Here is a 26,418-nt window from a genome sequence, read left to right as displayed (position 1 = left end):
TATCACATATTTATCTCAATTTCTGTGTCCTTGGACGCTTGTAACCAATCTCTATATTTTCAATGCAAAGAAACGCAAAGGTCCTTTGCGTTTTCTCGAAAAATATATGAACATGGATATTTTGATTAATAATATAAGAACTAAAACTGAACATACATTTAATTATAAAATATATAAGCAGCATAGTATAATTAAACCATTTGAGCCTTTTTACATCCATATTGTGCATGTTGAGGTAACACTTTTTCCTGCGTCACATAATTACATGTTGAGACAAATACTCCTTCTCTCTTAGTTTACGGGGCATGCGCGTACCCCTAGGTCGTCAATTTGACCAACCTAATCCAAGTCGTATATTACCAAAAATATACCAATATAAACTTTAGATGTTCTATTTTCAAACGGTATAATTTTTGTGTTATATAGATTATATTAGGGTGATAAAATTGGCAACCTAGGTATACGCGCAGGACTTGTAAACTGAAATGAAGCGATAATACTCCCTCCGTCTAGGTGAGTAAGTCATCTTAGGTTGTGCACCGTGACCGAGGAGGAGGGGAAAACGAGAATACTTAATGTCCATTTGCTAATTAATAGCATTGCATGCAATGAACTAACCAATGCATGTCGTGTTTGGTAGTCTCATGTCATTAAAAGCATGCACACCCCACATCTCTTATTGGTTGATATGTTAAGAAACAAGAAATGAGGTAGAATTTAATGCACCGCGCCTAAAAGTTTTGGGAATATTTGGTTTTCGTAAGATGACTTATACACCTAGACGGAAGAAGTATTATTGATGGGATCAGCTACTAAGTTATATAGGATCAAGGAATGGCGCCTGAACAATTATCGATGATGGCAACGTTTGAAAATCGAGATCGATGGGGAGCTACTGGTACCTTCCTGTTGTAATGAACGGCGCCCTGTCTTGTACTGGTACTACAAACTGCGGTTGGTACGGTGCAAGGACAAGGCGATCTTCCCGTGTCCAAAGGTAGATACTATCATGCAAGCAATTTAATCGTGGTGTTAATGTGTCTCTCTCTGGGCTGGTTGCACTCCGCGCCGGCTGAACACGCGGCTCGGAGGAGTTAATGTCGCGTGGCCGTGTGGGGCAACCGAATGCTCTGGTCGATGGAGTAGCAGCTTCGTGTTTGCAATTTGAACTTCCCGGAGAGCAGTCAATGTAGGAGTAGATTATAGTATACTCAACCACCGATGTAGACCAAGGCAAAACAAGAATGGATTTCCACTGTAGTACAAATTTCGATGTACATTTTTTTTCTTCATATTTCTTCTTTCGGTAAACCTTTTCTCAAGCCATCTCCAATGCTAACCAACAAATCGGACACCATATACTTTCACACGCTGGTCCGGACCAGTCCGCGGACAGTGATGCAGAAGCCGGTCATCCAATCATGTCATTATACATTTCAAAACTCAACTGGACAAACTTTATCAAATACAACGGAATTCAGCATAGTTCAGTCATAATTTACCTAAAATGGATGATATTTCAATCGTCTAACTAAAAACTAAAAAAACTAGGAGGCTATCTTGTAGCGGATGGTAACTTCGTGTGCATGGCCGCACCGCCGTCATCGTCGTAGTCCTTCCGACAGCGGAAGGGCGCGGGGCTACGACAACCTTACTGCATGAATATGACACGGGAAGCAGTGCGTCTGTTTGAGAGAAAGCGCGAAAGAGCATGCGTGGCATGGTCTAGACTCCCGCAAAACCCCCAAAATTGCTTATGGTTTGTGGAAAATGGACGTCCGGACCTGCCTGTGAGCGGATGAGGTACCGTGTTGAATGGCAAACACATCTACTGGTAAATGCACATGTTGATATTCAAGAGAATTAAATACATGTTGATATTAGGTGGAATAACAATTACGTGTTAATTATATACTTCCTCCGTTTTTATTTACTCTGCATATTAGGGTTGACTGAAGTCAAACTTAGTAAAGTTTGAGCGAGTTTGTAAAAAACAATATAGACATTTATCATAATAAATCTATACGACGTGAAAGTACATTCAACAATAAATCTAATGTTGTTGATTTGTTATTGTATATCTTAATATTTTTGTTTATAAACTTGGTCAAAATTTGTAAAGCTTGACTTTGACCAAAGCTAATATGCGAACTAAATAAAAACAGAGGGAGTACTCCCTCCATCCTTCAAACAGTGTACTTCCAATTTTGTTGGAGGGCCTAACTATCTCAAAGTTTGTGTACAAATATACTACCTCCGTCTCAGTGAATAAGTCATTCGCATAGTTTTAGGTTGACGATTTAACTATCTAAATATGTATTATATGTGACAAAATATATATATTTAGAAACTACATCCTTGTAGAAATATAGTGATCTACTTTTCATGACATATAACACATATTTAATTCCTCAAATCGATGACCTAGAACTACGTGAATGACTTATTCACCTAGACGGAGGTAGTATTAATGTTTGTGAAACCAAATTGGTATATCATTAAAATATATTTTATCATGAATCTAATGCTACTAATTTGATGGCATAGATGTTGGTGTATTATTGTAGAAATATGGTCAAACATAAAAAAGTTTAACTTTTCAAGAAAGTTGGAAGTACACTCTTTAAAGGACGGAGGGAGTAATTAGCAAAAATATTGATATTTAATACGATGTTAATTGCATGCTAAACATGTTGATGCTCTCTCCATTAGAGCAATCTATCATTGGATTGACATGGTTTAGTGGCCAAGATTAATTGGATATGCCCCTTTGGATCTTTTTATATTGGTAAACAATTAGCATAAATGTTAATATTTGGTACGATATTACTTACATGCTAAACTTGCACTCACCATTGGAGCAATCTAAATCGTTGGGTTGACATAATTTGGTGGCTAAGATTAATTGGATATGCCCCTCAGTTTTTTTATACGATATTACCTGTTCCGGAACCATTTGTCTCATCTCCAATGGCTAGTAATTATCGTACCCAAATGTTTAAAAGTTCCAAACAATATGTTTTTATTTAAACCGAAATCAGGTAATGCTTGTTCCGTAACATGGGAGTATTTTCGGTGTGAAAACGACTTTCACAGTAAAAACCTGTTACTAGTAAAAACTGAAAGCAGGCACTAGTACTAATGTCAGGTCTGAACACCGCATCATTTCGGTGTGAAAACTACGAGTAATTTTTTTTACTGTAAAACCCATGTTACCTTGAGAACGAAAAGCACCGGTCCCGATCCCTTAATCAATCACAAGCGGCGATGCAATTATCCCCTGGGCCAAGGGATGCTTTGCGTGACCTTTTGCGCCGGGCCTTGATTGCCACCTCAACGTGGAGCAAACAGGCAACAGGGCACGATCCATAAATTTTGCCAACCGGCCGTGCCGCTTTCGCACCAAATCAGGGCATGCATCTTCACATTGTTCATTCCAATGCATGTGTTGTGCCCCCCACCCAATGCTAAGCGAAGACACGCCCATGCAAAACGGAGTGTTCTACTACTAGCTCAGTGCCAGCACCTGATCTCCCATCCCATGGCTAAAATAATCTTTCGAGAAAAGAGCCGCTAGGAGCAGCAGAATGGACCAAGAAAAAAGGGCCATGGTTGTAGGACTCCATCCACAGGAAAGACACGGCTCACTGCCCAACACCCAAACCCTACCACCACATCCAACACGTACGAATTACCTTTCTTTATCCCTAATTGCGCAGAGGATCAAACCACACCATCAAGCTTAATCGCCCCGGCCCTAACACTAACAGCAACGTCTAATCCATCACCCGAAGATTTACTTGCTGGAGCTGGGCACAGGGCCAGAAAGGAAGAAGACAAAGATACCTTCAAGATCCACTAATTATATTTTCTTCCCCACCACCAACTCTGGTAATGCCCCCTCCCCTGCATCACTCCATGAGACCATGAGACCATGAGAACCATTCCATTACCACCACAATTTTTTTGCTTTTCCTTGTGCCAAGTATTATAAAATCTAGTAGATCGCAAAAAAAAGTATTATAAAACCTATTTTATTCCCTAGCCTTGGCTTGGCCTGTGTTGTGTGGGCACCCAGCAGGTCACTACATAAAGTTGCACTGCACCGGAGAGAGAGTCCTCATTGCTCATCGCATCGCCTGTCCCCCCTCTCACTCCCTCTCCCTCTCTCTCTCTAGACCTCTCTCCGTATTGTTCGCTGCTTTTCAGAGAAGCGAGGAATATCTGCGGCGGAAGGGGAAGAAACGCCGCCCCAGTTTCAAAAAAGAACCGCCACCCCCCCCCCCCCCCCCCTGCACCGGCCTACAATCCTCTACCTCTCTCCCCTCCCGTATTAATTTCGGTTGCCCCCATCCATCCCACCCGTCCTCCATTTTCTTGATCGCCGTGCAGAGCTCAATCCACCCGAGAGTATACTGCTGCTGCTGCCGCTCCTCTGCCTACCTGCTAGTTGGGGCGCTTGCTACCACCCTCCTGTCCGGCGATTCCAGTTGGAGGAGTAGCCTGTAGTCTCTTCTCTTCAATGCGAGGACAAGGCATCGGCGGTGGGAGGAGCAGTGGTCAAGCTCGGTCCCCGTCGCTGTCCTCGAAAGCGAACTTCTTGGCGACCAGCAGCAAGGAAGCGGAGGAGAGGAGGGATATAATGGCCACCACGGAAGGTATCCTTCTTCTTCAACCTCCATGCCAGACTCTGGTGCTGAGGGCGCAGTATTTTTCTACTTCTCTTTTCCTCTCTGCTTTCCTGCTTCCGTCCGTCCGGCGATGCCGGTGGGGCCATGACGAAACTCTGGGAGTTCTTCTTGCTTGAACCTGCAGGCGGCGGCGGCGGCGGCGGCGGAGGAGGAGCAGCAGAGAGGGCGGAGGATCCTCTCCCTGGCTCCGGCGAGGAAGGTGAGCGCCGTGGCCACTGATTGATTACTTTCCTCTGCTGCCCCGGCGTGAGTAATTAGCCGGATCCTCTGCTTCCTCCTCTGATTCTCCTGCCTCGCCAGGCAGATTGCAGAATCCCTCCTTTTTTTAGTATTCTCTAAATAAATTCAAGCTGTTTTTGTTTGTTCCCTTGTTCATTTCAACCAATCAAGGACTTAATTCGTGTTATTACCACACCTGTTCCAGTCCAAGAACTGACAGAGTTTAGTCTTTCTGAAGTTTTTTAGTATTCTCGTGCTTCGGTTATAAGCAGATGCAGAATCTCTTTTTTAGTAATCAAATTTAAGCTATTTTTTTGCCCCATTTCAACCCTCAAGAGTTCCAATTTGTGTCAACACACGTGTTCCAGGACTGACGGAGAGTTTAGTCTTTTTTGGAGAGATTATTGATGTCAGTTTGGGATCCTGGCCCTGTTTCTAACAGTTTTATATATTAGGCTGAGCCATCTGCCGCATCTCTCCGAATAAAAGACTGATGGCATGTCAAATTCCCCCAAATTTAATTTACCTCATTTCAATCCCAAGAATTGAATTTGTGCCAGCCACAGCACGTGCTCCAAGGACTGACCAAGAGCTTAGTCTTTTTTGAAGAGAATCAAGATATTATTAATGTCAGTTTTCGGATCCTGGCCCTGTTTGCAACTGTTTTAAATTTTAGGTTGGGCTGTCTCATGTACCTCTCCAAATAAAAGACTGCTAGCATGTCAAATTCCCCCAAATTTCCCATCCCCTACCAAAATCCCTGAAGTTGACATCCACATTTCTTTATCAATCGGCACCCACTTGATCCTTTTGCAAATAGACCAATCCTATATGTCCCTGCATGGGTGAATTCCATTCCATTCCGTTCCGTTCCGTTCCAGCCTTGGACGTGGTAGGCGCAAGGAAAGCATCAGCTTTGGAGGGGCGCAGGGTGGTGCAGATGTCAATTTGTTAGGGGGCGGGGATCCCTGCATGGGGTTGGCAAATCAACATGGCAGCATGTGCTTTTCATCGCCGAACCAGAGGAGCACAAACGTCCCCCTATCATGAATCATGATGGAATCGAATGGAAAAATAGAATAGGGCCTTGCGTGTGACAATGATTTGTACCTTGCGGCGACGGGCAGCGGGCTTTGTCTTGTTTTCCATGGCTGGTGGCTTGTTTTGTCCATGAATAAGACTCCCAGTTTTGTTGCCATGCAGACTTGTTATGGCTGCTCCTGCTGATTTGTGTAAATCTTGTTTTTTTGTCTGTCTGGTTAGTGCAAGCTGTGGCCCAGGAAGAGAGCAGGAGAAGCTCCGGTGAAACTGCCGATGCGGGCTGCGGCAACAGCGGGTTGGTAGCTGATGCCGCTGTGCCGAGCGAAGATCCAAGTGAGGGGCACAGCAGTGAGAGCAGCAGTAGCCAGTGCGCTGGTTCTGATGGAGATGACAAAGAGGTGCCTGAAATGTACTCCAAGAGCGGCGGCAACGACGAAAACAGCGAGTGCACCGACCAGAGCTCTCCCCGCGCGGTGCTGGACATATCGGTGTCCGGCAGCGTGGACTCCGACGAGAGCTCCTCTGTCGAGCAGCCGGCGGTGCCCAGCCGCAGCGTGCAGCCGCTGCAGTGGAGGAACCTGATCAGCGGGCTAATACTCAGCAGGAAGAAGCTGATGGCCAGAGCGGTGACGTTCCCTCAGCGGTCCAAGAGCACGGGGCTTAAAAGGTACCTGGGGAGGATGCGGAGCGGCAAGAACCAGATGGACTGCAGCGCCATCGCCCCGGAGATCTTCCCCGAGATCGAGAAGTGGAAGCCATCATGGAGGAGCTTTGACTACGATGAGCTCTGCGCTGCAACTGACAGATTCAGTTCAGGTAACATGCATGCAACACTAACTCCTATGTTGCTGTAATTCAGTGCCCTTGATAATTGGGCTCCGTTACTATCATTGCAAAGCTTGTGGGATGTGGCTTTGCCGTAAAGAAATGGGTTTATAATTGTACTGCCATGATTTCTCCGAGTATAAAGAGGGTTTGAGGTCCTAATCATGAACTGTTCCTTAGGTTAATGATGGTTGTTACTGGTAAGCTAGTTGGAAAATTCTAGTACCAGACCACATTATTGTCATCAATTATCACTCTGTACTGGTTTCTTTAGCTTGTCCAGTTTTCAAGATTGTGGTACCTCCAACAATTGTGACCATATGATGTGGAAACCTAATACTAGTTCTATTTCTTCCTTCCAAATAGTTGGGAGTACAAGTACCATTATTGGCCAGAATTAATTACTCTTCTGTATCTTCATTATCTCTAAACATTTTTGCCTGACATCTGAATGTACGATATTACTAGATAATTTGATCGGAAAGGGAGGGCACGCTGAGGTGTACAAAGGACAGCTTGCTGATGGACAGTTTGTGGCGGTGAAGAGGTTAACAAAAGGCGGCAACAAGGAGGACAGGATCAGCGATTTCCTGTCCGAGCTTGGAATAATAGCGCACGTCAACCACCCAAACGCGGCACAGCTCTTGGGGTTCAGTGTGGAAGGGGGCTTGCACCTGGTTCTTCAGTTCTCACCACATGGAAGCTTGGCTTCTCTTCTCCATGGTACAGCCCTCTGAACAATTTGTTAGTTAGGCAATGAATGATACAGTTGACTTGTCGCGGTGGCTTCCAAAAAAGGGAGAAATAGAGCAAATATCTTGACATGTACGCCAACACAACGTAAACATTTAAAAAGTATCTTAAATGCTGATGTCCGTTGAGTGCATATTAAGCTCATAATTTGCATTTATGTATACTTATTGAATCATCACTTCATGTAGTACTTCTTCAGTTGAAAACATATGCATGATCATAAGAACCGCCCTTTTCTAATGAAAAGGACCATTTAAAAGAGGTGCTGTCAGTCTAGTGATAAATGGAGCTTACCTGATCAGGTGCAAAGGGAGGCCTCAGGTGGAAGGCCCGGTTCAATATCGCACTTGGAATTGCTGAAGGGCTATTTTATCTACACGAAGGCTGCCACCGGCACATAATTCACAGGGACATCAAGGCTTCAAATATTCTTTTAACTGAAGATTATCAACCTCAAGTACTAATTCTACTGCTAGCCTGTTACACTAGCCCCACCCCCGTTCTAATATTCCTGATGATGTAAACTGATGCATTTTTTTGCTCTCTCGTTGCACAGATCTCAGATTTTGGCCTTGCGAAGTGGCTTCCTGACAAATGCACCCATCAGGTTGTATTCCCCATTGAAGGCACATTCGGGTGAGTTTGATATGTTTCTGAATACTGCTTCATGTTCATGATGACTTCATAGTTCCCAGTAGACTGGCTGCTTGCATCAGTTGATGCAGAGCCCAGAGCTTTCCTCCTTTTTTAAAAAAATAAAGAGAAAAAATCTTCCAAGTGGACCAGAACAATGTTTCATGTTATTTCAACTTTGATTTTACCCCCTTCTACAGTTATATGGCCCCAGAGTACTTCATGCATGGGATCATAAATGAGAAGACAGACGTGTTTGCATACGGAGTATTGCTTCTTGAATTAGTGACAGGGCGGAAAGCCGTGGACTCTTCGAGACAAAGCCTGGTGATATGGGTTAGTATAGCAGATTCCTCTGATATACTTCATCACAAGTAGATTCAATTAGCTCTCTGAATATTATTGTTTGAACATATAAATATAGCAAACTGACTCAACTGTAAGTTAAGAATATGTATGGAAAACATAAAGAAAGATAGTTACGTGCTTCTGGAATCCTTTGAATTAATAAAATTTTCTTGATCATCTCAAAGGCGAAACCGCTGCTCGAGTCAAACAACATGAAGGGGCTGGTGGATCCTTCTCTTGATGTTGGATATGACCCAGAAGAGATGGCACTCACCCTGGCAGTGGCATCCATGTGCATCCACCACAGCGCAAACTTGCGGCCTAGCATGAAATCGGTGAGTGATTTGGGTGCACCTGTCGCCTCGATCGCAGAATGAACACTGTAAACTGATGAAGTGACGCGTTTGGTTGCAGGTGGTCCGTTTCATGAAGGGGGATAGGGAATCACTCGAACTGATGGGAAAGCCTAAACCCACAAAGCCCCCAATGTTCGACTCCTGTGATTCAGAGGACTACACTCGTACGAGTTACCTCAATGATCTGGACAAGCACAAGCAGCTTGCGTTGGAGCAGTGAATTTTTTAGCCGACTTTGGACAGATTCGGCATCTTTTTGTACATCGTGACTATCTTCGTTGTGATCCTCCCGCTTTCCAGAGATGTTTATAGATTGTATGGATAGATGTGAGGGATCAATCTGTCGTTTGCCTCCCTGCTTGCTGATCTAAGGTGTCATTTCTTGGCTTCCAATGGTCACTGTATGTTGTGATTCTGTGACCTGTATGCCTGTATGTCACAATTCCTCATATGGGAACATGCTTAGAGATAGAAGAGTGGAATGTATTTCGGTCATCTGCAGGGTTTATTCATGTGTCCTTGTTATGACCTTCCATTTTCGCAGTTTTAGGCTTTCAGCACTAGTGTTTGATGAATAAGTTCAGTTGCTGCATAAAAATTGGTTACTACTACAGCTTACATGGATCTGCTAATGCAAGGGTTGCCAGAAAAATTGCCTTAAATATTTAACATTGGTCACTCGTAAGTTATATATTCTTGAGAGTAAAATGTATAGAAGTTACAAAAAGTAAAATAGCCATATTGCATATTTTGTTTTCAGTGAACTACAGCAAATTCTTCTAACCTCCACTATGCAGTACTCTGCAATTGCCTAGGCAAGGTGGCATAAATAAATAAATACAGAGACAATATTGTGCTTGCAAATGTAGATTTTGCCCTACATCGGTTACCTCATTACAATACCTGAAGATTTCACCTCACGCATAACATTAAACATCGTATCCAGGATTGACCTTCTGCTGGACATCTCCATAGCTTTCTAGCTCAAGCATGTCCTCCATGCTCCCCAGGAACAATGGCAGCCTCTGGTGCAGCTTCACAGGTTGAATGGAGAGGATTCTGGTCTTGCCATCTGAGCCTCGCCCCCCTGCCTGCTCGGCAAGGAAACTGAGAGGATTCGCCTCGTAAACCAACCGAAGGTGATCCCTTGGGTTCATTGCGACTCCACCATATATGATCGTCCGATGAAAATCAGCAACCAGCGAGCACACGTACCGAGCCGAGTACTTCTTGGGATGCTGCCCCTTGCCTTGTCTGATCGTGTCAATGTACTTCTTCAGGCCCTCTGGCCAGTCGAAATACCGCGCATCATTCACTGAATATATCTGTCCTGACATTGTATGCAATTGCAGATTTTGAGAGGAAGATAAAAGTGACTGTTAAAGCACCATATATCACAGGGGAAACTGGACACCTAAAGGCAGAGAAGGCACAATTTGAATTTTAGGATAAGAAATTATTCTGCAATGTCCTGTCGAGCCCTACTGGAACTAGGTAAAGAACATCAACCTAGAGTTAATAAAAACTAAGGTGGTCAGAAGCTAATAAGAACCGATATACATCTCTTTTTCTGTAGCGAGAAATACTGATATACTACATCTTAGTTACCTCTGGGGGGTATTTGCATGGAAGGATGCGTCAGAACAAATTCTCCTGTAGATCTATCCAATGTGAATCCATGGGTTCCTGCGCCGAAACTGATGCAGAAAATAGTGGCAGATGAATACAGGACGTATCCAGCAGCGACCAAGCGAGAGCCGCTCTGCAGTGAATTGAGCTGAGCTTTCTCCTCCACAGGGAGCTGGTCGAGTTCCACCAGCCTGTCGTATATCCCGAATATCGTTCCAGTGGGGATCGACACCTCGATGTTGCGAGAACCATCAAGCGGGTCGGTGACAACAACGTAGGGACCGTCGTCGCACATCCAAACGGGGAGATCGTTTTCTTCAGACGCCACCACCGCAACTTTTCCGGAGCTTTGGAGCGACGACAGGATGATCTCGTTCTGGATTGAAAATGAAGTTAGTATTCAGGTTACACGAATCTACTGCTGTTATTCATGCCAAGATGCATATGTTCCATTGGAGATACTCAGACACAGTAAGAGCAAAAACAGTGAAATTATTGTGGAAACTGACGGTCATTCTTGAGACGAGGTACGGTTTTTGAAATGAAGCAAACTAATCTAGTAGCAGAAATTTGTGAATGTAGATAAATCTAGTAGCTAAAGCATTTCACAGTCCACAATCCAAACCCTACAAAATTCAGCTCGCCAATTCAGAATCCAAGAATCTAGTAGCTAAAGCAGTTCATTCATTCAGAATCAACCTCAGTACGACACCAAAATAAAACACCGGAGGAAGCGGCACGCACCGACAATTCGTCGAGCGGCTTGGGCGCGTCGCGGCCGGCCGCCGCGGACGCGCCACCGGCAGCGGCCGGCTTGGCCCGCGAGAGGTCGGCGTTGCCGGGGGACGCGACGAGCGCGGCGATGCGCTTGCAGGCGGCCTGGATGTGGGCGACGAGGACGGCGAGGTCGGCGGGCGCGCCGGCCCGGCCCATGTGCTCGAGCAGCGTGGGGTGCGACGCCATACCGCCGTCCCCGGCGCCCGCGCCCGCGCGCGGCGGCCGGGCGAGGAGAACGCTGCTGCTGCGGCGGCGCGCGAGCGCCGGGAGGCGAGGGCGGGAGGGACGCGGCGGCGGGCGGCGGTTTGAAGTTGGCGGGAGCGGGAGCGGGAGGGGCGGGCGGAGTGTGCGAGGGGATAACGTCATGGCCGGTAGGTGGTGCTCGATGACTGACGATGGCGACGACCCGTGGGAGAAACGCTCCTTCGATCGCTCTCCTCCGCACGTTCTCCACTCCTTTTTGCCCCCCACGAGCTCCCCTCTTTTCTCCTCCCATGGCGTTTTCTATCCCCGGAGGCCGGAGCCAAGCCTCCTCCTCCCGGCCACCGTGACACACCTCGTGGCGGAGTTCGAGCGTGCGCCGTCGATCGAGCCCCGATCGACGGCGGGGCGGCGACGGATGGGTCCTGGGTCGCCCGATCCAGCTCCGGGGCGCCCGGACCGGCGGAAGGCGGCGCTTCCGGCCAGAGGTCAGTGGAATTGGAGAATTCTTTCGTGTGATCTTCCATATATACGTCAATATACACGGTGGGATTCTCAAGTCAGTGCAAGAAGCAACTGCTGAGGAAACTGATGGTATTGCGTCAATAGCATAATCATACTTGAAAACCGAACCACCATGAAAGAGGTAGAAATTGTTCGCTACAAGTGTGAACGGTGTTACATCTTTTTCATGGCTGGCCTATCTGCTTCGGCTCAAGCATGATTCTGCTATTGATGCAATACCAACAATTCTTCAACAGCCGCTTCTCGCAAAACTCGAGAACCCCTAATTCCCACGAGAGCTCCCTGATGAAATGATGAAATGCTTCCACGAAATAATGAGATGGGTTGAAAACTGGCTTGTTTCTAATGAGAAGCTCCACAAGCATAACTCCAAAACTATAAACATCACTCCTCCCAGTCAGTTCATACTCCTTGTCTAAGTAGCCAATCCTACCGTGCATGTACAATTGTTGCCACAGGAGTATGTTTCGAGTGATAGAGATCTTAAATCACCCAAGTCAGATACCTTTTTAGAAAATTGTCATGTAACAATATATTGGCTGATTTGACATCCCTATGGAGAACTGGCACTGTAGCAGCTAAGTGGAGATAAGCAAGAGCAGTCGCAGTTTCTACTGCAATCCTAATGTGATCATCCCATGAAAGCAAGAACCTAACAATCGCTTAAGTGTGTCAAGGACATAGAGTGTTCCATTAGATATGAACTCATAGACCAGCAAAGGCACCAATGTTTCAAAAAAACTAATCATAGACAATTGTTCTGGACTGACTTCCGAAGTCAAGATAAAGCATCAAACCTGGTGGATATATACCGGCGTTCTCAGGCCATTTGCAGTCCGAGCTCTCGTTGACTGTCGTCCTGCTAATGGTCGGTGCAATATGTTCTCACTGCCATGTGGTCCTTCCCCTCGATCTGGCGCACAGTGTCGCGGGATCACCTCGCTGACAGGTGGTCCTTCCTTGGACACAGAGGGGCACGGTTCATGTGTCTTAACTCTTAAGCGGTGGCTTCATTTTGTTCCCCTCTGTCTATCTCTGGTAGGCGGTCCCTTTCTTCCTGGCCCGCATGTCGATCTTCTCTTCTGGTGTGTGGTGGCTGGCAGATTGGGCGGGTGTAGGTCGGTCAGGTGACACTTTCTTTCTTCTCCCTTTATGTAAGTTTAATTTTCTCCAAAGCTTAGCAGGATTGAGGTGCATTGGTGATTTCAGGATGATATGTCGAATTGTCAAACCCCTTTGTTTTTAAAAGCTTTATACCACAAATTTCAGTCATGGTCAATTTATTGATACGGTCCAGGATGATATGGTCAATTTCACCCATACCTGCGGGTGTGGGCATAAACAATTCTTTTCCAAGATCATTTCATCATCCTAAATAAATCCATGCTCATTGTACTTTGACAGATAAATTGTTTGATCATTTTGTGTTCATCAAATGTCACAATACAACAAGAGATTCAAGGGAAACAAGATACATGGGCTAGGCTATCTGATGTGTACAGATAAATTCTTTTTCCAATATCATCACAGAAGACAGCAAAAAAAGGGACGCGGAGTATGTGATGGCGAGCATACAGGAGCTCGGTATCAGGGACGTCCAGCATTGCTATAAGATTCGGAGCATTTAATGTCTGAGCCACTCGGCTGGTCCAGCGGGAGCACGGGAAGTGAAGATATACTGAACCATACACATCTGACAGATGGGGCAGGGTTGAACGCCGTCGACGGTCCCTGGATGAGCCGTGGCTCGACGTTGTCGCCAGCGTCCTGATCCGTGGACCAGGTACGGTGGTTCCCGCTAGCGCCGGCAGTGCACGCAGTTAATGCAGTGGTTGGGCGACTCGGTGGATAAGGAAGTGAAGTTGGATTTGTGTCTTATCGCGGTGGAGGGAGAGGTGGAGACATTGACTCCGGCGACGGCGAGTGGGCGGTCCGGCGATCTCGCAGGTGTTCCGCCGAGCATGGAATTCTTGCTGCAGCCAATAAACAGGTACGGATCTGCGTCGTGAGCTATTCTTTGCCATGGTTCTGCGTTGAATGATTAGAACTCTACATTCTGCCCGTGAAAAATTTGTGTGGAATGATTAGAACTCTGCTTGAGGAGGTCAATGAAAGTAACGGGACAATGGAGCCCGTTCGGTTCCCAGTGGCCGCGCCGGCGGAGATTCCTGCTCCAGCCCCGGCCGGGTCAAGTGCGGACGGCCAGATCTATCGGCCGGAAGCATCAGGCGGGGACAAGGCTCAGGGGTCAGAGCACTCAATAGAGCAGTTGGACCCCAAGACGCCAGGATGGATGCAAAGGTACTGAACCCCTAGCCTATAAATTGCATGAGGATTTTGTAGTACCATTCTGCAATCGTTTGGATGAGTTCTGCAAGTAGTTACAGATGAAAAGACGCTGGAAAATTATAGATAAGGAATTTCATTTTGGTTATGGTAAATACATGACAGAATGACTATTTTAGAATTATATGATTGAATCAGATTGACTATTTTTAGAAGATATGGTTGAATCTGTGTCGGTGAACACTCTGAAAATGATGGAGGATGAAAATTGATATCAATTGGCTGTAACTGACCACCATTTGGTTCAGTGGTGTTCATATTATCTAACTGAATCAATTGACTGTAAGTAAACACATGCCTTATTGTCTGTGTGATGTGAATGGGCAGGGTGCGTGTAGGTGCTGCTGCTCCAGGCAGGCCTCCTTGTGCGGACAGGGTCACGACGCTGGAGAAGACCGTGAGGGAGTTTGCGGAGCATCCAAGAGACATAGTTATGATGCCAAAGATTGGAACCAGTTTCGACACCCTCGGAGAAGCATATGACTTTTACAATTTGTACTCATGGAAGAAAGGATTTGGTATTCGTTACAGAAAGAGCAGGCTGAATGTGAATAGGACGAAGTGTATGCAAGAGATCGTGTGTGGATGCGCGGTAAGCTGAATGTTATAACAGATTTATATTCCCAATAATTAATGATAGAAGACCTAAATGGTGTACAACTTTATAAGATATATTTTCCATTTTCATACTACTGAAGTGTTTCTGATTTCTATTGAGTAGAAGTAGACCAGTTCACCATGTATGCGTAGCTGTTATCTGTTAAACCAGATACATCCTATTGAACTGTCTTATCTGAATTTTCTGAATGTGTACTGGTCATGTTCAGCATGTATCTGTTTTGTTAGAGTGTAAGATGGTCTGTGGTGCGCATTTTAATTTGGTGTCGCTTGAATATGAATTTGTGCGGACTGAAAATATTGGATATTTGCTTCTTATGGCTGAATACTGAAATTGGGCTCTCATATTGAATGGATTTATATTGCCAGTAAATAAATTACATATTACCTGAATTGCACGTGACAGAAGCTGACTTGTTAGTTTGTTTCGTCAGGGCAAGCCAATCGTTGAGAATACTCGTTCGTGCCGGTGTGAATGCCCGGCCCTCATCAGACTCCCGAGGACAAAGGACAATGGATGGTACATAGCAGAGCATCGAGATGGGCACAACCATGCATTGTCACAAACGTATGGCCAGACAATACACTGGCCATCACACAAGCATATTGACGTTTACAGCAAGGATCTAGTTAAGCAGTTGAGGCAGAACAATGTCAATTTGTCAAAAGTCTACAGCATTATTGGAAGCTTTTTCGGAAAGATGGAGAATGTGCCATTCACCAAGAGAGCTCTGCGAAATTTGTGTGGGAAGATAAGCCGGGAGCAGTCAGAAGATGATGTTAGGAAAACAATGGAAGTGTTTCATGATCTGTGCTCAAAGGATCCTCAGTTCACGTATCGAGTTCAGGCGGACAAAGAGGGCAGGATCAGCAACTTGATGTGGGCTACAGGTAACAGTAGGCTGCAGTACAACTTCTTTGGGGATGTCATCACATTTGACACAACCTATAGGACCAACCTGTATGACATGCCATTTGGGTTATTTGTTGGAGTGAACAACCATTTCCAGAGTATCATACTAGCTGGTGTGCTAGTTCGGCATGAGACAGAGGAAACATTTGAGTGGGTCTTCTCGGAGTTTGTGAGGATAATGGGGGGAAGGACCGTGGGACTCGCCCGGGGGCTACCATCATTGGGTGGCGTCCGGCGCGCCTTGCTTGCGCTAGCCCGCACATGACAGTCCAGTCAGGCCCACCTATCGGTGTCTTCGCCTGGATGGCTCGGACCCGGACGACCCGGCCAGAAGGTCTATGACGGATGGACCACATGCCAGCATGGGGCCACCGTCATTGGGCGATGTCCATCACGCCCACACGCGCTCACACCACACTTTTCCTAAAAGTATGCTACCAAGCAAGAGTACGATCCTCGGGACAATTTGGTGAATTGACCTGAGTCTCGGGGTCTATTGGGATTAGTGGTTTTGTTTTATATTTCAAGAGCATCCTGGGTTTTTGGCCGGCACAGACCTTTTGGGCTACTGGCTACATATCTGGGCAGAGAATAAATTGCACCAACTGAAAAAAAATCTGTGAAAAATTGGTTTGCGGATACCGGCTTGGCGGAAAAAAATCGCGGAAGCCAGACATTTACATAGACAGCTCAAGACCGAGGTAGTGCGCACCACTATGTGGTGTGGAAATTAATAAGATATTTTTCCATTTTCATCCTACTGAACTGTTTTTGATTTTTGTGGACTAGACTTAAACCAGTTGATCATGTATGTGTAGCTGTTATCTATTAAACCAGTTTCATCCTATTTGAGCTGTCTTCTCTGAATTTTCAGAATATGTACTGGTCATGTTGACCATGTGGATGGTTGTTCGAGTGTAAGATGGTGTGGTGCGGAATTAAATTTGGTGATGCGTGAAATATGAATTTGTGGAAACTAAAATTCTTGGATATTTGATGCTTATGGCTGAATACTAAAATCGGGCTACTGGAATCAGAAGTGTGCCCGTGGGGCATGTGTAAGCCAACCAAAGCAGTCCCTGCAAAGTTAATGAGGTGCAGGAATAAATGGGGCAGGAAAACTCATTGTGGCAGGAATTAATGAGCTAAACGGCTCGTTTGCTCCAGGTCGCGTAGCTAAACGGCACAGCACGTCCACACCTAATCCTGAGAATGGTTTAATAACTAGACCATATTTGGACCAAACCCGAACAAATAAACACGGCACCCCAACCTCAACTAAACTGTTTGATATTTTCCTCAGCCCAACTAAAACCAAACCTGTTTCATCTTTCCACCGCAGCCGCCGCTTGTCATCAGGCGCTCCATCGTGGCCTCCATGAAGCACGGGCGCAAGCAGTTGCCGAAGTACTCGGCGGGGAGCGGCGGCGCCAGTCTCTACCGGCACTCTGTCGAGAACAGCATGTGGCTGTGCGCCGCGTCTTCAACGCCCACGGACCGGCTCCGCAGCAGGCACACCCATGCCAGCGCCGACACCGCCACGAACGACGACATGCGCTAATTCACCAGTGCGGCCACCGCCGCGTCCTTGATCCCGTCGATCTGGTCGCGCGCCAGGGGGGAGGACGCGGTCACCGGAGACGGATGCGGAGACCCTGCTCGCTGGCGGACGCGTAGGCGGAGGGCCGAACGCAAGGCGGCTCATCCCGGTGAGTGTCTTGCCGAGTAGGTCGTCGGGGTCGGCAACGAGGGAGCGATCGAGGACGGGCGGCGGCGGCAGCAGCACGGCCTGGGAAGGATCGGCACTGTCGAGGGCATCCCCGAGGTGGTATGCGGCGGCCCAGGTCTGGACGAAGAGAGTGGCAGAGGCGTCATGGCAGGCGGCATGGTGGACGGACACGCCGACGCAGACCCGCAGCCCCGTGAGCATACACCTGCTGCTATACTCAGTGAAACATTGATGGCGAGAGAAACAAATGGCACAGATTCCGGGCTCACAGGCGCTCGAGCTCACATGCAAATTTTCTGTCTATGCCTTTTGGGAACTTCTATGGACGAGACTGGCAGACATACTGACTGAACTCAGCTCTATTTCAGGCCAATCGGTAGGGCGCTCGGTCGAGGGCTGGCCATACCCTAAACGCATATGTTGGTCTACTATGATGATGCGCCCGTGGTAAGCTGCTTCACATCTATTGCTTCTGTAGAATGTTGTGTTTGTGTCAGACGAAACTGATGCAAAACCAAGTGTGTAATTTGTGTCTGTAGTCAACTGAGATTAGCTCCGTCGTGCCAGTAGTGCAATGCAATTGTTAATCTACACCGACTTGTGGAAGTGTCACACCAGAATTCCAGGAATATATAAAGTTACTGTGCTCTTAGCTTTAGTAACTCAATCTCTTGAGCTTAATTTGCCGGGTTTGTTTATGAGCAGATTTGGTCCCCTTTCTTGCAACTGAACCTACCTACCGAGTTGCATTCAATTTGTATCATGACAAAAAATGCTATATGCCCATGTCATCATTTGATCATATGCCACTTTGAAAGCGCAAGTGCTCTGCTCTGCTCCCACGCCCATCCAAAACGACATGATCTGCTAGTATAGTACTAACAAAAATGAAGAGCTAAGAAAAAAAATGATGAAGCGTATATTACAGAGTATGATTTCTTTTAAAACCAACTCTCGACAAGCTAAAATTCAGACAAGCATGAAAGTACTGGATGCCAGTTGATTTGTTTCCCAAATTTGGTGATGCCGCGAGAACATGTGGAAGGGCAACAGAGAAATGATTCCTTCCTTGAGAGGTCGATCATTTTTGTCAAGAACTAAATTGCAAATAGAAAAAACGCGTAGTCAGTTTATACCAGCATTTTCATGTCGGAAATATATCATTATTTTTTTTCTTTTTTAGAAGATGCAGCCATGCACAACAAATTTCAATGCTTACTAAATCCGGTAGTGTGATTGAAAATAATATCAGATAAAAGCAATGGGAATGCACTGCAGTGTATTTCCCAAGAGAAGTTTGATTTTGAACCACAATCTTATTCTCAAAGCCGACCCACGATGAAGCGCTTTTTGAGGGAAAGTACTGAATTTCACTGGTATGCTTGATTGGTCCACACGGGAAAAATTACACAAACAGCACTGAAGTGGCTGGATTTTCCATGCAATCTCAAACTGGCTAACATTATCAGCATGTAAGCAACAAATCTTTATCTAGACAGAGATGAACCGGACAACCAGCACACTGAATTCGATCCAAGAGAGCACTGAGCACATAACGTGTTTCTACCCAAAAAGCACCAGATCCTGAACATGAAAGCAGCACGTAACAAAGAGAGGAGAGATGACCGAAGCCAAGGGACCAAATTGGTTGCCCAAAATTTCAACAATGACCATACTGAAGTAAATAACCAGGCAAAACAAATGGGTGCTAATAAGCAACAAATACACACAGATACACAATGCACGCACGTGACAAAAAAATTCAACAAAAAAAAGCAGGAGCAGCTAGGTGGCCAAACTGAATTAACAACCAGACACAAATAGGTGCCAATTAAGTAACAAACACACAGAGCTATGCAATGCAAGTATGCCTGGCAAGAATGGTCTCAAAACAAAAGAGCAGAACCACTAGGTGGTATAATATATTGATCAGCAAACATAGCCTGTGAGCTGTGGAAGGAAAGATCCAGACTAACCATTTCAAAAGCTAAAAATGCCATTTGTCTGACAAGAGCGTTTTTCTCAAAGAAGAGCATGACCAAGAGTCCAAGTCTGAATCCCTTATTTTAATGACAATGCGGTTCATGCTTCTTAACAATGCAAACTGAAAGTAAATGTTGGGCACAAACAGTACAGATATATAATAGCATAGATAGATACTCTTGTTCAGCACATTATAACAGTGTTCAAGGCATCATAATAAGCGACAACTGATGATAGCATAGGTGCTACTGGGACCATCCCAAATAACATGTTCTAGTAGTAGTTACTAATAGTTGAGAAGAGCTAAGAATAGAAGGCCTGGCTCATACAGGATAGGTAGATGCTCAAGGGCAAAACAAACCTGAAAGAAACCCTGAACTATCTTCAGAAGTCATGCTCTGTGGAGAATGGAAAGTCCTCGTCTTCTCCTTGCATCTCACCCGAGGGAATCGGCATAATGCTCTCTTGGAGGCGATGGTCGGTAAGCTCCATACAAAACTGTCTCTGACCAATGGTCACCAGTCCTAAGAACTTGCCGTCAGTGTCGCAACGCAAGACATGTTTATCATTAAAGCTGACCAGCAGCTCACGCTCATTAAGCGGAGTCATCCCACTGAAAAATCTCACTGTTGAATCAAGTGGTAGATTCCTTTTACTTGTCTCTTTGGGAGAAGCTGAATCAAGTAGCCGTGACGCCTCTATCATTGACACGTCGATCCGGTACTTGAAGGCCCAGGTTTCAGCCTCGTAGTCCTGCATCACCCAAACATCCATGGCGGTGGCCATGGCGGCGCTGTGGACATAAGCCGACGTGCCTAGAAAAGCAGGCGTGCCCTCCATGTCAAACAACCAGTTCATGATGCTGTTGTAGGCAGGGTTTCTCATCCAGCGGAATGTCTCGGCTTCTGTATCGAACACAATAATATTTCCAGTGCTGCTGTCATCAATAAGTCTAGAATTATCCAACAGCCAGTGCAGATTGGCACGGTAGTGGACGGGTGAGAACCGGCATAGCGCATAGAGTAACCAACACGTTTGTTCCAGGGAAGGCGAAGGCAGTGTTGGCATGACGATTTGGATGCTCCTCGACTCGTTGGCTCTTTCTAGGGTGAGGACGTACAATGTGGCTTCTTTCTTGTGAATGTTGGACAAGAGCAGCCTGTATTTGCCGGTTGATTTGTGGTGGTAGAGGCCGTGAATGTAGATGTCATTGATGCAGGAGGAGCGCGGCAGAGGAGGGCGAGGAAATGGCAGGTGAGCGTGCTTGCGGGTGGTCGGGTTGCAGATGTAGAACCGGTCTCCCCGCGAGACGATGAGGAAGCCATCGCTGGAGGCATCGAGGCGAATCTTGCAGCAGGATTTACGGCACCGGGAGAGGAAGGGCCAGAGCTGCTGGCTGGTGGCTCCGGCGGCAGCAGCGTCACGGAGGGTGACGAAACTGGCTCGCTGCCCCTTCCCGTCGATGATTGAGAGCGACGGCTGCCGGCGGCGGTGCTCGACCATGAATTCCGGCGTGGAGGTGGCGCTGCGCCAGGACGTGCGGACCATGCGGCAGCGCCCGATGTCCTTGGGCGGAAGCAGGATGAGGATCTTGCCGACGATGATGTCGTCGGGCAGGTCGTCAAGCACGGCGGCGCCCGTCCTGTCCGGCATCCTGCTCCGTCGCGTTGGGTCGCCTAAAAAAAGAAGCAGCAGGCGTAAGAAACCCCACAAGATTCAGCGCCGCGCGACGAGCTATGGCTGCCGGTGCTCCGCCGGGTACGGTTCCGGTGAACTAAAAAGAAGCAGCAGATCCACCTTTCCGCTCACCAAGACAAAAAGATGGATTGAGCTACGGATTCGGCGCAAGAACGAAGTGCTCCGGCGATCTAATGGTAAACAGATTATAAAAAGAACTGACGGTAACGCACTGCGGAACTGGGCAAGGCCGTTGTGCTCACCTCTGCGCGCGGGAGGAAGACGGTGCTCGCTCCGGCGAGAAACTCCCGGCGAGGTATCGTTGTAAGGGGAACGGTGGTCAAACTAGCTAGCTTTGATGGAAGAGCAGAGCAGGAAGCCAGCTGCTTTGATGGAAGTGAGGTGAGGTGAGAAGGATCAAGAAAGTCAAAAAAGTCATTTATCACCGCTCCATTTGCTGGCTCGGTTGCAGAGACGATGCGACGACATGGTTCGTAGGGGTGCAGAGTAGGGGTAACATCTTCTTTTATTTATTTCGAAAGAAATGAACATTCTTTTTTGGGTTTGACAGAAATGAGCTAAGAGCAACTCCAATGCGGCCGCCCATTTCGTCCGTCCATGTCTATTTGGATCAGCGCGGATAAAAACGACGGCCCAACGCAGAGACCAATTTTCATTTTGTGTTCATTTTATGTGAGCGCGAACCTATTTTCGTGCCAAATTTAAGCCAGATTTAGGTCCGAGGCGGACACAAAGTGGGTGTTTTCTGTCTCCTCGTCCGTCTATGTCCGCTGCACGCCTCGTCTGGCCCACATGCCATCCACCCACCTCCTTATTTTATTTTCTCTCTCTTCGCTCCTCGCCTCTGCCGCCCTGTAGCAGCCACGCCATCGCCAATCCTTTGCTCCGGCGAGACTCCGCAAGCGCCGCCGCCACTCAAGCCCATGGCCACGTTGGCCTCGCCGCGCTCGCACCCTGGCCTCGCCGCGCTAGCCGCGCTCACCCCGCTCGGCAAGCTCGCACCAAAGCCCATTGTCGCTAGATCCGCGCGGACGCTGGTCGCCACCCCCCGTCCCCGCGCCGCCCCTGGTCACGCGCCAGACCCTGGCAGCGCCCGGCCTCGCCGCGACAGGCCAATCCGCACCGCGTCGGGCCGCTCCTGCACCAGGCCGCACCCGACCCCGGCAGCGCCCAGCCTCGCCGCGCCCAGCCACACCCGGGCGCGCCTGCTCGTGGCGCTCGCCGTGCCGCCCCCGCTGTGGGGTTCGAGCTCGCTCGCCGGCCTCCCCCGCGCGCGCTGCGAGCTCCCCTACCCTGCTTGCTACGTGTTCGAGGAAATGTCAGGGCGGACATGTCGAAAATGGGTCTGGCTACCGTTGGGCGCAGTTGCAGATCCAAATGAAAAAGCGGACACAGACGTGTGGACGGGCGACCCAAACGAATAAAAAACGGACAATCGCCTTGTTGGAGTTGCTCTAACACGACAACTTCAATGGACCGACGCATTCCAATTTTTTACGCTTTCATGTTCGTTTTGACCATTTCCAACTCAAAGTTGATCTGGTTTTAGGTTCACGCGGACACGCCTCGAACGCTAGCTACGTCCAACCCTGACCCGCCCGTTAGTGGCGCACTGGCCAGTCCAACCCCTTCCAGTACGAGCTTGACTTCCCCGGCCTCTTCTCCCTCGCCGCCCACAAGGTGTTCCGGCATTTGCCCGGCCGAGACTTATCCATGCTCGCCACTGTCCAGTGAGGTACGTATTCACGCCACTCGAAAGGATCATGGTGGATAGCTTGGACGAGTTTCTTTTTTTATAATAATTGTGTCACTTCTTCTTCAGTACAACACCCTAAACACATCAATGGACGAGATATGTCCATACCCCTTCATAAATAAGGGTGGGATGGTCTTTCTAGAAAATACGTCGCGAATATCTGTCACGTTCTGAGTCGACCTTGGGCCGGCCCATTAGTGAGAATGTACAGTAGCACAGAACGGAAATCCAAAAAATAGTGTACCTACTAGGCGTTGTGAAAGTGCTAATAGCCACCAGAACTATCGCGTGTTGGTGATACTTAGTAGTGCAGTTATTTATCAACAACGGATGTACTGTATGAGTTCTTTTCAATAGAAATACAGTAGCATATCAAATTATTATTTTTAGGGTCAGTAGCATATCAAAATTGGTACTGTACAACTGTGCCGGACATTCTATCGAAAGCGCTTTTTATAGCTAAAAAACCTAATGTGTTTTTTCATCTTTTGGAATATTTTTCGAAAACATGAATATTTTTTAAGATACAAAACGTTTCTCAATATTTGGACTTCTTTTGGAAACACGTTTCTTTTTCAAATTTCCGAACCATTTTTCTGAAAAATACTTTGATTTTGTGAATATTTTTGAAATTTTAAGAACATTTTTTCAGAATTATATACATTTTCTGAAATAGCAGACATTTTTTAGAAAAGATGAATAATTCATCACATTTGTGAACATTTTCTTGGAAACATAAACAATTTAAAATATCCAAACATTTTTGTGAAAAACGCAAACACTTTTTCAAATTGGCGAGCATTCTTTGGAAACACAAACAATTTTTCATATTTACAAATATTTTTCCAAATATACTACTCCCTCCGTTTCGAAATATAGTGCGTCCTCGGTTTCCATGTTTAAACTTTGACCATAAATTTAACCAATGGGACCGACTGCGGTGGGAGCAAATTATGTAATAGAAAACGTATTTTGAATATGAATTCACTGGTATAATTTTTGCTCCCGTCGCAGTCGGTCTCGTTGGTTAAATTTATGGTCAAAGTTGAACCTGGGGAAACATGAGCGCGCTATACTTGGGAACGGAGGGAGTAACATTTTCTGAAAACAATTCTTATTTCAAGGGCCTAAGCATTTTTTCGTTGCAATTTTTTTTCTCTTTTTATTAATTCGTCTTCTACTTTTGAACTTTATTATTCTTTATGAAACTTGTTCAAAAATTCGAAAAATTGTTTGGCATAACATAAAATGTTCTTGTTTTCAAATATTGTTTAAATTCTAATAAAATCTGAAATTTCATAAAATGTTCCAGTTTTCTTGAATTTTTATTTGCAAATTTAAGAAATGTATGCATTTCAAAAAAATGATAATTGTTTTTAAAAAAGTATGTGGTTTGCCATTTTTTTTCGAAGTTTTCATCATTTTTTCGTAATTTGTTAACAATCTTGGAAAAAAGTGCTCAAGTTAGTACAATTTTCATACACACCAAAACAGTTGACAAAATTGTTTGGAAAAAATAAAATGTTTATGTTGAGTGATAATGACAGGAGTTACAAATAAACTCATCTAACTGGTATATTTTAGGCTATGGATAAATGAACCCAGCTTCTTGTAAGAGGCTGGCATGGACATATGAGGCATCCATGCCAGGTTTGAAGGACTTCCGACACCCTTTACATGTTGTGACACGTCCGACCATTTATCGGCCTATTTTCACCGAGAAAACTCGAGAAAATGCAAAACTTTTCAAAATTCTAAACAACTTGGTAAGTGTTTAGGGTTATTTGACGGATGTCGAAAAACAAAGAGCTTTCAAACAAACCCTTCTGTCCTATCCAAACACCCTCCGTTGGACATAGTCTATTTTTGGACATCCTTAAAATGAACCCCACTTATGCAAGAAGGTAGGCCTGCCCATGGTAGGCACATGTCTGGTTTGGACGATTTTCGACACCATATGCAAGTGGTGACACATCCGGTCATTTATCGGTCTTCTTAACCAAGAAAACTTCAGAAAATGCAAAATTGGGCGAAACAAAAACAAATTGGCATGGTGCCTTGAATTGGTCATACAATGCCATTAGAAATGGAGCCATTTAAGGGATGTCAAGAAATGAGGTGCGCCCAAGCATACCCTTCTGGCCTATCCAAACACTCTCCATTGAACATGGTATTTCTTCGGAGATTTCAGGACAGGTCCCAACTTTTGCAAGCAAGTCGGCATGCCTATTTTTGGCATCCATGCCTGGTTTGAAGGACATGCTCTCAGACGGAGCCTTCTGTCCCAGAACACACTTCGTTCAACATGGTCTATTCTTATACATCCTTGAAATGGTCCCAAGTCCCAACTTTTGCCACCAGGTGGGCATGCCCCTCATAGGCATCCATGCCAAGTTTGAACAATTTCCGACACCGTATGCAAATTGCGACACATCCTGCCTTTTTCTGCATTTTCTTACAAAAAATACTCTAGAAATATACAAAACACATCAAAAATCAAAACAACTTGTCATGGTGCCTTCAATTGGTCATACGAGGCCATGAAATAATTAGGGCCATTTTAAGGATGTCGAAAAACAACGTTGAAAGAACGTGGATGTCGCCTAGAGGGGGGGTGAATAGGCGCTTTAAAATAATTACGGTTTAGGCTTGAAAAAATGCGGAATAAACCTAGCGGTTAATTTGTCAAGCACAAAACCTACAACAACTAGGCTCACCTATGAGCACCAACAACTTATGCTAAGCAAGATAAGCAACTATGTGATAGCAAGATATATGACAAAGAACAATACGGCTATCGCAAAGTAATGTGCATAAGTAAAGGGGCTCGGGTAAGAGATAACCGAGGCACGCGGAGACGACGATGTATCCCGAAGTTCACACCCTTGCGGATGCTAATCTCCGTTTGGAGCGGTGTGGAGGCACAATGCTCCCCAAGAAGCCACTAGGGCCACCGTAATCTCCTCACGCCCTTGCACAATGCAAGATGCCGTGATTCCACTAAGGGACCCTTGAGGGCGGTCACCGAACCCGTACAAATGGCGACCCTTGGGGGCGGTCACCGAACCCGTACACTTTGGCAACCCTTGGGGGCGGTCACCGGTACCCGTCAAATTGCTCGGGGCGATCTCCACAACCTAATTGGAGACCCCGACGCTTGCCTAGAGCTTTACACCACAATGATTGAGCTCCGAACACCACCAACCGTCTAGGGCGCCCAAGCACCCAAGAGGAACAAGCTCAAGGGTACCAAGCACCCAAGAGTAATAAGCTTCTCAACTTGTAACTTCCACGTATCACTGTGGAGAACTCAAACCGATGCACCAAATGCAATGGCAAGGGCACACGGAGTGCCCAAGTCCTTCTCTCTCAAATCC

The 26,418-nt window shown here is 46.3% G+C and overlaps 4 protein-coding genes across 7 annotated transcripts; 2 read left to right on the top strand and 2 right to left on the bottom strand.

Annotated features, from left to right (window-relative positions):
* The first annotated feature begins 4,273 nt into the window (after window positions 1-4,273).
* On the top strand, window positions 4,274-9,374 carry LOC123160620 (receptor-like cytosolic serine/threonine-protein kinase RBK1). Of its 2 annotated transcripts, XM_044578435.1 has the most exons (9): window positions 4,274-4,658; window positions 4,816-4,890; window positions 6,174-6,767; window positions 7,245-7,499; window positions 7,832-7,986; window positions 8,086-8,165; window positions 8,363-8,498; window positions 8,696-8,845; window positions 8,925-9,374. In XM_044578435.1, exons 1-9 carry the CDS (start codon window positions 4,523-4,525, stop codon window positions 9,084-9,086), a joined length of 1,743 nt encoding a protein of 580 aa, XP_044434370.1. In that variant the 5' UTR covers window positions 4,274-4,522; the 3' UTR covers window positions 9,087-9,374. The 2 variants fall into 2 exon arrangements, with proteins under 2 accessions (XP_044434370.1, XP_044434371.1); XM_044578436.1 differs by lacking the exon at window positions 4,816-4,890.
* Window positions 9,375-9,530: 156 nt separating this feature from the next.
* Window positions 9,531-11,678, bottom strand: LOC123160623 (fructose-1,6-bisphosphatase, chloroplastic). The gene is made up of 3 exons (XM_044578441.1): window positions 11,240-11,678; window positions 10,475-10,871; window positions 9,531-10,196 (listed from the first exon to the last, which is right to left on the bottom strand). Exons 1-3 carry the CDS (start codon window positions 11,636-11,638, stop codon window positions 9,796-9,798), a joined length of 1,197 nt encoding a protein of 398 aa, XP_044434376.1. The 5' UTR covers window positions 11,639-11,678; the 3' UTR covers window positions 9,531-9,795.
* A 39-nt stretch (window positions 11,679-11,717) lies between these two features.
* On the top strand, window positions 11,718-16,857 carry LOC123160622 (putative protein FAR1-RELATED SEQUENCE 10). 3 transcript variants are annotated; one of them, XM_044578439.1, is made up of 6 exons: window positions 11,736-11,961; window positions 13,041-13,125; window positions 13,403-13,988; window positions 14,087-14,299; window positions 14,672-14,936; window positions 15,397-16,857. In XM_044578439.1, the coding sequence occupies exons 3-6, from the start codon at window positions 13,822-13,824 to the stop codon at window positions 16,138-16,140; spliced, it is 1,389 nt and encodes a 462-aa protein (XP_044434374.1). In that variant the 5' UTR covers window positions 11,736-11,961; window positions 13,041-13,125; window positions 13,403-13,821; the 3' UTR covers window positions 16,141-16,857. The 3 variants fall into 3 exon arrangements, with proteins under 3 accessions (XP_044434372.1, XP_044434374.1, XP_044434373.1); XM_044578437.1 differs by lacking the exon at window positions 13,041-13,125 and having other exon boundaries at window positions 11,718-11,961; XM_044578438.1 differs by lacking the exon at window positions 11,736-11,961 and having other exon boundaries at window positions 12,290-13,125.
* A 2,878-nt stretch (window positions 16,858-19,735) lies between these two features.
* LOC123158502 (F-box protein At5g49610) lies at window positions 19,736-21,745 on the bottom strand. Its single transcript, XM_044576462.1, has 2 exons — window positions 21,528-21,745; window positions 19,736-21,263 (listed from the first exon to the last, which is right to left on the bottom strand). Exon 2 carries the CDS (start codon window positions 21,238-21,240, stop codon window positions 19,972-19,974), a length of 1,269 nt encoding a protein of 422 aa, XP_044432397.1. The 5' UTR covers window positions 21,241-21,263; window positions 21,528-21,745; the 3' UTR covers window positions 19,736-19,971.
* Between the last annotated feature and the right edge of the window lie 4,673 nt (window positions 21,746-26,418).

Source organism: Triticum aestivum, chromosome 7B (assembly GCF_018294505.1).
Source record: "Triticum aestivum cultivar Chinese Spring chromosome 7B, IWGSC CS RefSeq v2.1, whole genome shotgun sequence".
NCBI lineage: Eukaryota > Viridiplantae > Streptophyta > Magnoliopsida > Poales > Poaceae > Triticum > Triticum aestivum.
This window is presented reverse-complemented; position numbering and strand designations above follow the sequence as displayed.